At 39.2% G+C, this 11,661-nt stretch overlaps 1 protein-coding gene across 1 annotated transcript; it reads right to left on the reverse strand.

Annotated features, from left to right (window-relative positions):
* Positions 1-1,116: 1,116 nt before the first annotated feature.
* Positions 1,117-10,509, reverse strand: TNFSF18 (TNF superfamily member 18; the record flags this gene model as incomplete). The annotated part of the gene is made up of 3 exons (XM_081113026.1): positions 1,117-1,463; positions 3,667-3,697; positions 10,354-10,509. 3 exons carry the CDS (start codon positions 10,507-10,509, stop codon positions 1,117-1,119), a joined length of 534 nt encoding a protein of 177 aa, XP_080969152.1.
* Between the last annotated feature and the right edge of the window lie 1,152 nt (positions 10,510-11,661).

Below are 11,661 nucleotides of genomic sequence, written 5' to 3' on the forward strand. Positions count from 1 at the left end.
ACAGCTTTGCTCCACCCACTTTGGGCTGAACAGGAGTACACTTCCTGAAAATTGAACCTGCTAAACTTTATCATCTGTAACATGATGGCAGAAATACCAACTCTAAAGCTAAGGCGGTGATGCAGTGGGAAGCCTATTGGCCCCCTTAATCACTAGTTCTGTGTGTTGAGACAAGTTACTTATGCTCTATCTGTCTTCGTCTTCTCATTGTGCCCCAAATACCTGCCCCATTAACTTTATAGAGTTGCCATGTGATATGCGAAAGCACTTTATAAACCATGGAAAGCCAACTAAATACATGAAATCATTCCAGGACATTATCCAGCATTGGTAGTACCAATTTCTGGGTGAGATATTGCGATTACTAAAGCTTACTCTATCTTTACCATTGACAATGTTCAGACACACATACCAACGACTTCTCATGAAACCCTATGTGAAGGTTCAGAATGACCTCTTCAACCTACTGGCTTTGTAAAAGTAACCTGTATCCTGAGTATGATGAATGAAATCAAGGGAAATTCCCAAATAAAGTGCATTCCATTCCATGCCACCTGTGTCCCTATCCCAGTATCTTTCTAGAGTGTTCTCTATCCTCTAATATCATTGCATTTAAAGAGGGGTGTTGTTGGCATATCTGAGGCCATCCTGCCAGTCTGACTGCTTTTTATTAGGAGGGTCTCAGAAGTTGGGAGCATGGGAAGAATAAAGTGAAACAGCCCAAGAATATGAGAACAAGGCCGGGCTACAGTGCTGGATCCTTTTAGCATACCAAGTAAGACTCCCATGAGAATAAGACTTCATTTTTCCACCCAGGAATTCAAAGGTTAGACAAAGACTCTTTGAGAAGCCTCTGCCCTTTAACCACCCATATTCATTTTACTATGGATTAGTCCTGTCTTTGCCAACCCAATGCCAGGGATAACCAAATATCTTTGGTCCTTCCTCTGAGTCTCTTTCCGATGACCATGAGAGATGAAAATTCGTCTGCAGAGGAGTTCTGTTTGTTGTGTTGATTTGTGTACCCAAACTGTAGGCATTGAAAATCTGCCTCCTCCAACCTACCCACCAGATCTCTGCATGTGCTGAAAAGGATGGGGAGACCAAATCAAGACTCTAGGAGATGAATTGGGGATTGGCTAGCAGTATGACCCCCCAGTACGTATTATTCTTTAGAACCTGATGTTCAGCATTGAAGATCAAGTCTATTATATCTCCAGCATGCAACTCATAAGTCCCTCCTACATTTTGGATTGTAGCGTTGTTTGTCAGAACTTGTATGATGCCTTTGTTTTTACGCAGCCGCACTTCAAAAGGAGCTGGTTCCTTGTAGGTTTTATTGGGAGCCACTTCGCCATAAATGGAATACAAGCCATCCCGAAGTATCTTCAGCTCCCAGTCAGCTATCTGACTCACGCAAGGAGGCTTAGGAGATGCCATTTGCCATCTTGAAGGCAATGGTCCTGTAAGAAATTTACAAGGGAGGGGGAAAATGAAAAGCATCATCATTCAATGATTCCATCATCTTCCTGGTTATATAGTTCTTTCCCCCTTATAGTTTGTTTCTTTACCTGGTCTATACTGATCATCTCCAGCCACAATTTGAGTATATTAAGTATCTAGCTGTTCCTTGTTTTAGAAAAATTGCAAATCCTAAATGCTTCACGTACTTGGGGGAATTCTAAGGAAATGGATTTGGAACAGAGAAAGGGGGTTAAGTATTAGGTGGCATTATATCTCTCGTTGATCAGTAGGTGAAAGAAAGAAAAAAGGAGAGAGGGAGAGAGGAATTATGCACCAGGACTGATAACCAGGGACGGCAGTCCAGGAAGTGTGTTCATGCTTTTCTATGTAAGTACTATTTGCTGTGTGTCACTTTATCACTGAGACCTTCTTCATGAATCTGTAGTTTATGGGTATATATCACTCAAGAACCCTTTGAGATATCACTAGCCAAACCCTCCAAAAATAGCTACTGGGTAAATTTGTCAGTTTAGAAATGGAAATAATTTGACTGTTTAAATATAAGTATTCCTAGCTTAATGTTATCACAGGGGGTGGGGAAAGGGTCAAGACTTAGTGATTTATTTTCATAGGTATATATGGAATTTACTTATTTTACTATTGTTAATTGTTTGCATACAGAAGTGTGATTTCAGAGGCTCAGGAAATGCTTTTACCACCCAAAATACTTATCTGGCCTGTTCACTAATTCTCCGTAATTTTTGCTATGGGGGCAAAGCCTTTATCTCATAAGTAGAAAGAACTTTGATAAGAAAATACCCTGGGCCCTAACCGGTTTGGCTCAGTGGATAGAGCGTCAGCCTGTGAACTCAAGGGTCCCGGGTTCGATTCCAGTCAGGGACATGTACCTTGGTTGCGGGCACATCCCCAGTAGAGGGGTGTGCAGGAGGCAGCTGGTCGATGTTTCTCTCTCATCGATGTTTCTAACTCTCTATCCCTCTCCCTTCCTCTCTGTAAAAATCAATAAAATATATTTTTTAAAAAAAATAAAATACCCTGGAAGAAATAATATATTGACTTAAATTCTTATTTATATGTATATGAATGATATACACCTTTGAGGATAGATTCTGAAGGATCATAAAGGAAAGATCATTAGAGCAAGAAGTATGGGCAATCCCGAAGCCCAGTAAATTTCCTCTTGCTTGACATGTAGTACACCTAGTCAATGGGCAAGCAAGTCACCAGGAAGAAGTGTCACTGGTTCTCTTATTTAATTCTGTGACAGGGGCCACTCACAGACCACCACTTGAAGTCCTCAACTTTTACCACATCAAAAGGGAATTTCAAACATATCATGAGTTTTACTCCATTCACTAGAAGAGCAAAACTAATCACAAAGACAGAGACCAGTGAAAAGGGATTTCCTTGTTCCCAGGAGCCTGGGGAGCCTGGCAGTTTGCGCTGTACAGGAAGCAGGGGTTGTAGTTATCTCTAGAAATGTTCTCTCTCAGCTGAAAGTGCAGGTTTGGCCTGAAACATATAAACAACCCAAAATGCATTTATTTTTATTTTTTTATGTCTTTTAAGACATACTCTAAGGTTCAATTTAACTGTATATTTTAGTGTGTTTTCTAAGCAAATAGCAGGGAATATAAGGGAATATAAGGGAAAATATAAGGGAAAGTGACTCAGGAACTAAGAGGAAAAGAGAAAGGAGCAGAGGAAGTGGCCACTCCTTCCCCCCAACACTCATTCCTCTTCTATACATTTAGAAACAAAAATAGCACCCCCCCCCCCCACACACACACACACACACACTCTGCTGAACACCGGCAATATGTGAAATGTGAGGAGGACTTTAGGTTTGTCAGAGAGAAAAATTGTAGAAATGTGAATAGTGTGTTTATTAAAACCTTGTATTAAAAGTAGGTTCCTGTATCTCAGATTCTCAGGCCTGTAAGAGTGGTACGTGTTCCTGCCCAGAGATATGACCTTGATATTAGCCTCATGCTGGTCTAGCTGTGTGACCTCAGAATCCTCAGTTCCTAGACAACTGATTGGCACATGATGAGCAGTTATAAATAGTAGCTGAAAAATGAATAAAATAGGATAAAGTCTTCCTCAACAGCATTGGAATGTGCCTTCTTGCCTCAAATACTAAGAAAAGTAAAAAGAAGGCATGCAAAACAGGTTACTTACCAAACTTAGCTACACAGGGCTCACTGGCTGCCTGTAGGGGAAGAAAAAGAAAAATTGGTCAGGATAATGACAATGTCACAACTTTCTTAATTGGTTTATTTAGAGCTTCATATTCCTGAAGGAAACTTCTTTTGCTAACCATCTCAAAAAAAAAAAAAAATTCCTCCATCCACCCTGTCTCGTCTCTCTCAGCTTCCCTTTACAGATGGCTGGCCTCGTCCTTTACCTTTTATTACCTAGTTACCCTTTTGAACCTTCTAGGCAAATATTAAGGTCTCATTCCATCCACCTAACCTCTACCCACAGGACAGCTATTTGATCTTGAACGCTCTTCCTCTCAGGCTATAGAAATTTTCCATAAACAGTACTTTCCACACTCCAGTGTTTACACAAGGTGATCCCTTGGCATGTGAGAATAAAGTAATAGAATTTCTATTTATGTTTATTTTTATTTGAAATAGTTAGGAGTTATAGAAATATTTATGACTCAGGTCAATAAAGCCACCCTTGTTTAATATCCAGACAATCACATGTCATATATAATAACTGAAATACCCTGAGAAGACCTCAGTTTCAAACTGTTGCAACATACCACAGTTTACACGCTTTAAATACTTATAGTGAGATAAAGCATAATAAAAAAAATTGTACTATGTAAAGTATATTGGCTTCCATATGGCAAAGTACTTAAAAGACGTTTTGAACTTAAAGATGTTGCACATTTTTCTTTTATAAGATTTCTTTGTCTGCTAGGAATAAATGAAGGGAGGGAAGGGAAAAAGCAGTGAGACAAGCTAAGAGATCCTTGTAGTCATCTGGGCAAGAAATCACAGCGCCTCCAACCAAGGTTCTAGCAGAGGACATGGTGATAAGTGATTGGAAATAGAGCCAACAGAGGTCCTGACATGGATATGGGATGAGAAAATGAGAGGAGTCCAAGAAGACTCCGAGATTTGGGGCTTGAGTCATTGGAATCATTCAAATGAGCAAGACTTAAGAAGAGTAAATTATGGGAACAGAAAGAACCATGAGTTTGCTTTGGGACATGTCAAGTGTGTGAGGCTTATTAAATATCTAGGTAGGAGAATCAGGTAGGCAGTTGGATCTGGGAGGATGGAATTTAAAGAGTTCTGATGGTATAAGTTTGGAGTCTTCAGCTACCATGTGATGCTTTAAGACTGGAGACTATGAAATCATCAAGTCAGTGAGTGTAGATAGGGAGGAGCCCTGGCACACTGCAATGTTTAGAGGTCAGGGAATGAGGAAGAACCAGCAAAGGAAGTTAAGAAGGAAAGGCCAGTAAGTCAGAAAGGAAACAAAGGTAGTGTGATATTTGGAAACCAAGAGAAGAAAGTGTTTCAGGAAAGAGGAGTGATCAGCTATGTCAAATGCTGTTGGTGGGTCAAGAAAGAAGAGGACAAAGAATTGACAGATGGGCATGGCAGTCACTGGGGTCCTTGATGAAAGTAGGATCCTCGATGTGATGAGGACAGAAGCTTCATTTGAATGAGTTGAAAAGTAAATGAGAAAAAAATAAATTGGAGGGATTTTGGTGTAAGGGAGAACAGAAAATTATATTCTGACAAATTTCCCATCCTGGAAAATTGTCAACATTAATTAAATCCAGCTGCTCTGTGTCTTTCACAGTTGAATACAACTGAGGAAAAAGACTTTGTTGAAAGGTCTTAATTTAAATTTATGTCCACTAACTTCAAGTGGGACTTCAGTGTTGCAAAAACCTGAAGAATATAATTAAGAAAGAGAGAGAAAAAAGTGAGTGGGTTAATGCAAGGTTAGGTTTATAATTGTAAACCATGGAATTTAAGTTGTGGAAGGAAGGAAGGAAAAGCATGAATGGAATAAGGACCAACTTTATTTAAATTTTTAAGAACATAAAAACTTTGTAACACTGAATGGGGATTAAAAAGTCAGTGTTAGCTCTGCCCTGGTGGCTCAGTTGGTGGAGCATTGTCCTGTAGACCAAAAGGTTGCAGGTTCAATTCCCAATCAGGACACCTAGGTTTCAGGTTCGATCCCCAGTTGTGGCACATATGGAAGGCAACAAATCTATGTTTCTCTTCCACATCAATGTTTTTGTCTCTCCCTCACTCTACCTCTCTCCCCCTTCCTCTCTCTCTAAAAATCAATAAAAACATATCCTCAGGTGAGAATTAAAAAGAAATTTAGCATGATAAGCACACTAAACGCATTTTTTTCCATTTTGATCTACTTTTCTTTGTGAGGTCATTTTTTTTAGTTATGGCAGGCAAAACCATGAATCAAGGTACATTAACTTAGAATAGAACCTTCAAATTATTGTATCATAAAATGTTAAACTAATATAAGAAAATAAAAGTAACATATTGAAAAAATTACTCTACTAAAATATTAGTTCAGTTATTTTAGAAGTATTTGTTATATATTAGCATATTCTATAAAATATAATACTTTGGTAAAAGCAAGATGGTTTTGCACTATGAATAAACTACATTAAACATATTATTTGGTTCACCCTTATAATTTCTATTTTGTGTATCTTTTTAATATACATAGTGTTAGTTCTTGGATATAATGTATAATAGCATATATTTTGGGATTGAAATCAAAGTAAAAAACATTTTTATTTCAGTAGAGGGGTGCAATCAAAACGTTTGAAAGCCACTATTTTATAATAAATCACTAGATTCCTGTGTTTGTTTTCACTTTTGCAATTATCTCTTCTGCATCTTGGGATTTCTTAGAAGAGATGTTGAAATTCCATTTAGTTTAACTCATGATAGGCATGTGATAGGGAGTCCCTTAACTTTTATTTCCTCATTTATAAAATGAGAAATATAATAGCATCTAGCTCATTGAAATTGGTCATGATTTAAATGAGGCTATTCTTGTGAAGGGCTTTGCCCAGATATTCTGTGTCTAAATCCTGCTCATTCAATATTAGCTATATTGATAATGATGCTGATTATAATAAAGAACTGAATAAAACTTTAAGCAACTATATTCCCAACATTATACAGCATTATAAGCAGGAGGAACGAAAGTAATTTATGGCACTTGCTTCTTAAGAAGTTTATAATCTTTCTAGAAAGACGACTGCATTCATGGAGCAATTGCGTAACAATCTAAATATAAATGGATGCTGATGTAAGAGCTGTAGATAGTATCTGTGCTCTGTACTTTCATGTCTAAAGAGTGTTGAGAAGCTTAAGGTCATAGACTAATGGCCAGAGACAGACATCCTAAAGACTATCTCTTGGGCTGCTGTAATGTCTAGTATATAAGATACAGAAACCACCGTTGTGACATTCTCTAATTACTACCACCAGTGAAAATCTGTCCAGTCACAAAAATCATCTACTAGTATTTGGCAGAGGTAGTCTTTGATGGAGGGAGTGAAATAGATAAGCAAGGAATACCGACATTGTTAAAGTCCTTTGAAATTTATATTCACTGTACTGTCATTAATAGTAATGGTGCAAATATTAACCACTACAATGTGCTGAAAGGCTACTTATGGGTCAGGCACTATTCTGTCTCATTAATCCTTACCACAACTCTATAAAATGAGAATTGGCAGCATGCTCATTTGCAGGTGTGGAAATGTATGAAAGAGATTAAGTAACTAGCCCAAGGTTATGCAGCTGATAAGAGGCCAACCAGGCTGAGATCCAAACAGCCTGTCTGACTCACAGGTCTCTGTGGGGCAGTATCTATTTATAATTCTGGTCATATCTGGAAGAAGCAAATATCCACTTCTAAAGAAGCATATGGGGCTTTCAGCTTGGTTGAATTTAGTTCATTTTTGCTGAAGAGGGTCAATTGCTCTTGTAACCCCATTTGGTTTAAGCCAAGATTCACATAGTTGGATTCAAATGGCCAAAGCTCAATAATTCTTTCTCCAAACCAACCCTCATCATCCTTTGGAAACAGAATCTACTCTGCTTTTTTTTTTTTTTTAATATATTTTATTGATTTTTTACAGAGAGGAAGGGAAAGAGAGATAGAGAGTTAGAAACATCGATGGGAGAGAAACATCGATCAGCCGCCTCCTGCACATCTCCTACTGGGGATGTGCCCGCAACCCAGGTACATGCCCTTGACCGGAATCGAACCTGGGACCTTTCAGTCCGCAGGCTGACGCTCTATCCACTGAGCCAAACCGGTTTCGGCTCTACTCTGCTGTTAAGTAGAAGCACAACTTCCCCTTTCGGAAGTATCCTTCTTTTCATTAAAGCAGGGGACCCGCCTGAACATTTGGTTTCTTAGGGACAACTTCTGTGAGGCTATTTTCACTGAGGAGTTGTTGAAATTGCTTGGCTCATAGCCAATCCTTTTCAGTTTACTGTCTTTTGAAAGAAGAAGGGGGGAAATGAAATTTCTCCCAAAGAAATTTCTGTTGGTCTAGAACAGTGGTTCTCAACCTTCCTAATGCCGCAATCCTTTAATACAATTCCTCATGTTGTGGTGACCCCCAATTTCATTGTTACAAATTGAACATAATTAAAGCATAGTGACTAATCACAAAAAAATATGTAATTATATATGTGTTTTCCGATGGTCTTAGGCGACCCCTGTGAAAGGGTCGTTCGACCCCCAAAGCGGTCGCGACCCACAGGTTGAGAACCGCTGGTCTAGAAGGAGCCAATCTTCCTGTCTAAAGCTCGGTGAATTAGTGCCTGGGGAAGCTGGGAAGTGGAATGTTGTATATAAAAACAAGAGTGCAGATTAAAATAATCTAAACTCCAAGGTTCATGGGTCTTGTGAGAAGGTGGAAGCAGCCCCGTCATAATGACTCACCTTCCGCCAGCTACTCAGGCCTCTTTTCCAAGTATACTTGTTTCTGGTCAATAAGGAAAGGGCAGTGCAGTCAATGGAAAGTGGAGCACACAACCTGGTATTGTCAACCAGGCCCTTGGCTGTTGCCATAGGAAATACTCCATGATGGCATCCTTTCAGAACAGTATGAAACATCTCCAAATTTGGAACAAACTCTGGGCTATTTCTTTAGGGGCAGAACTTTTCATTGAGAAGTTATGGGTTGTCTGGGAGAGAGAATCCAGAATCAGAGCTCAAGCATATGAGACTGGTCAAGTTCCATTCTGGTAAGAGGTATCGAATCCTCCATGCCCCTGAAATTCCTCTGTCCCTTTGCAAGAGCCACTGTGTGCCTTTAAAAAAGGTATTTTCCCCCTCTTCTATGCATTGGATCCCCATTCATGTGCAGGGATGGGTGACACATAACATGTCCTATGTTCTTCAAAGTCATCTAGCTCATGAGACTTGATTTTTGGTGGTTTGGGGGAGGAAAAGGCACTTCCAAATTTAAGCTATTGCTGTATTCTCATCCTTCCCCTTCTTCAGAAATCTAAACACTCAGAACTCCTAACAGTTCTCTTCTTTCTGCTCAAAGCTTCACTGCTCTAGAAGATTCAGACTATTGCTTGATACCTTCCCTGAGAGAGTGTAGATGTGGTTAGAAATGCCTCTATATACTTGTCTATCCCTGTGCAATACTGACTAATGGGCTATTGGGGGAAAGCTACACTTGCCCCAACATCAACTACAGTGTACTGCTTGCTCCTACATTTTTTCTCCATTGCTTTCAAATATCTTAAGTTGGAGAACTGTATCTTTGAAATCTTTGCTGGCCAATTCCCTAAGAAAAATGTTTCAGCAATTCCTGATTTCACATCACAGTCCTTTCTTAAATGGGTATGTATCACCTTATTCTCCCCAAGGCTCAGAATCTTCAAACATACCTAAAAATGGGCTAAATCCTAAATGACATAAAGCATTTTTTAAATTTCTTTTTGCTCAGTGCTATGCAGCCAACAGTTAGAAAAACTTCTAATAAAAACCTAAAGGATCTCCATTCTCTTCACTAGACCCACAACTTGGACTGGAGCTCAGTGGGAAATTCCTGATAAGCATCAGGGGCTTCCCAATTAGGAATGTGTTTCACCCTTCCTCCATGAAACCTTCCTTGATCACCCTAGCCCAAAGCCATTGCCCCCCCCCCTTGAACTTCTAAAGCATTAATATTCTATAACACCCTTAGATGAATTATAAATCACTGTATCTTATAGCTAGAAGGGACTTTATAATAAATAAATCCATTCTCCTACCACCATTTTTCAGACAAAGAAACTGAGAATGAGAATTCATACAGCTAGTTATTGGGAGACCTAGAACCAGAATCCAGACCTTCTTACTCCTAGTCAGTGCCATTTCCCTCCTCAAAGATATACTAACCACCTGTCACTTACCTTATCCCATCTTCCACCATCTTTTTATGTCCCTTCCCTCCATTAGACTAGAGCTTGCATCTCATTCCTTGAGAGCAAGTATTATATTTTACACCTTTTCATTCCACCAAGAGGATTTATTTAGCAAAGTTCCAAAAAGGGAAAAAGTACTCCACAGGCATCTGTCAAATGGCTAATTTAATTAAGCAATTTTCTCCATCTAACTCAGTTCTGCCACCAACATTGAGCATTTTCCAATACCTTTATTTCATGACACTTAGATAAGCCTCTAAAGCCATATGTCATGACAAATTAGATTATCTCCACTTCCATGTCCCTTTCAACTAGCTCTAACAATACTGAGTGGCAATGACAATACCAGACTTACAAAAGACAAAAGGATTATAACCAATAGCAATCTCAGGTACTGTTACCTACTTACCTTGAGTGGGAAAAGAGTGAAGGCTACTGTGCTGAAGGAACAGACTAGTAGCACAATAACCAGTGCTGAGAAGACCCATGGCTTCCAGCATGGCCTCGGTGCTCCTGGCGGGCTTGCATGGTGTCGAGGCATATTCTCCATGTGTCTCAAACTCATTCTCTGCAGAAATGAGAGCTGTGGAAGGAGAAATTCACAAATGATGGGCCAGTGATGCAACAACTTGATTTTGTCCTATGCTAATTAGTAGTGGGTGTAAAAGGCGGGGTTTCCCTTATTCTGTCTTGTTGGAAAAACGATACTTCTAGGCTAAGTGCTGACTCTCATTTGGTACCAGGCCAAATGCGTTCTCTCAGCAGAACGGAAGGCTTCATAAAAGCCAACACAAATAAAGAGGATGGAAAAAAAAAAAACCAGCACGAGGGAAGTTTGGAAGGAAAATATTCTTTCCCAAAGCAAGAGGAAGTACAGTGCTGTGCAGAATTAAAAATTATTTCCAAATAAGAAATTTATTTCTTGTAAGAAGAAATAAAGTCCAAGATAAGGTCCTTTCATACCTCAGATATTATAATATTGTGAGGCAAGGGGGTGAGAATCTAGGAAGCCTAGGATGCATGGTTTGGTAAAATAGAGTTTCATTAATTTCTAGTATATAAAATATGTTCCTTCTGAGGTCATCTCTAGCAAGCACCAAGGGTGATACTGGAATTTGATATGAAATAGATATAGCCACAACAAGCTTAATTCTCTAAAACCTCACTATTTGGAAACCCTGATAATTCACTGTGGGCATCGAACAGAAATAAAGTTATCATACAAAAGGATACTATTTCACACCCTGTCCCCCAGTCTGATCTTACACTCTATTCCAAAAACAAACAAACAAAAAACAACTTCAATTTTATTCCTGGTGCCTAAAATACTGATATACTACAAAATTGAGACAGTCCCATCACTCTCTCTACCTCAGTCATACCATCTGTTAATTGGGATGCCTACCTTTTTCACAGAATTCTAGCACCATGTGATAGAAAGAACATGGACTTTAACTCAGACCTAAGAGGGAGCCTTGAGCTGCCCTCCCCGTACCCATTCCCTTACCCACACAGTGGCCTTTGGTGTAGTACTTGACTGCGCAGTTTCCTTCATTATAATATGGAGAATATTTCCACTCCACAAGGCTTTTTGGAGAATGAAGTAAATGTCAAAATCTTAGCTCAGAAGAGGTGTTCTGGGAGTATTTATCTCTTCTCCACCCTCCTAGAAATGTTGCAAAGACTGAATCTATACTAATAAAAGGGTAATATACTA

Source organism: Myotis nattereri (assembly GCF_964212035.1).
Source record: "Myotis nattereri genome assembly, chromosome: 18".
Classification (NCBI taxonomy): Eukaryota; Metazoa; Chordata; class Mammalia; order Chiroptera; family Vespertilionidae; genus Myotis; species Myotis nattereri.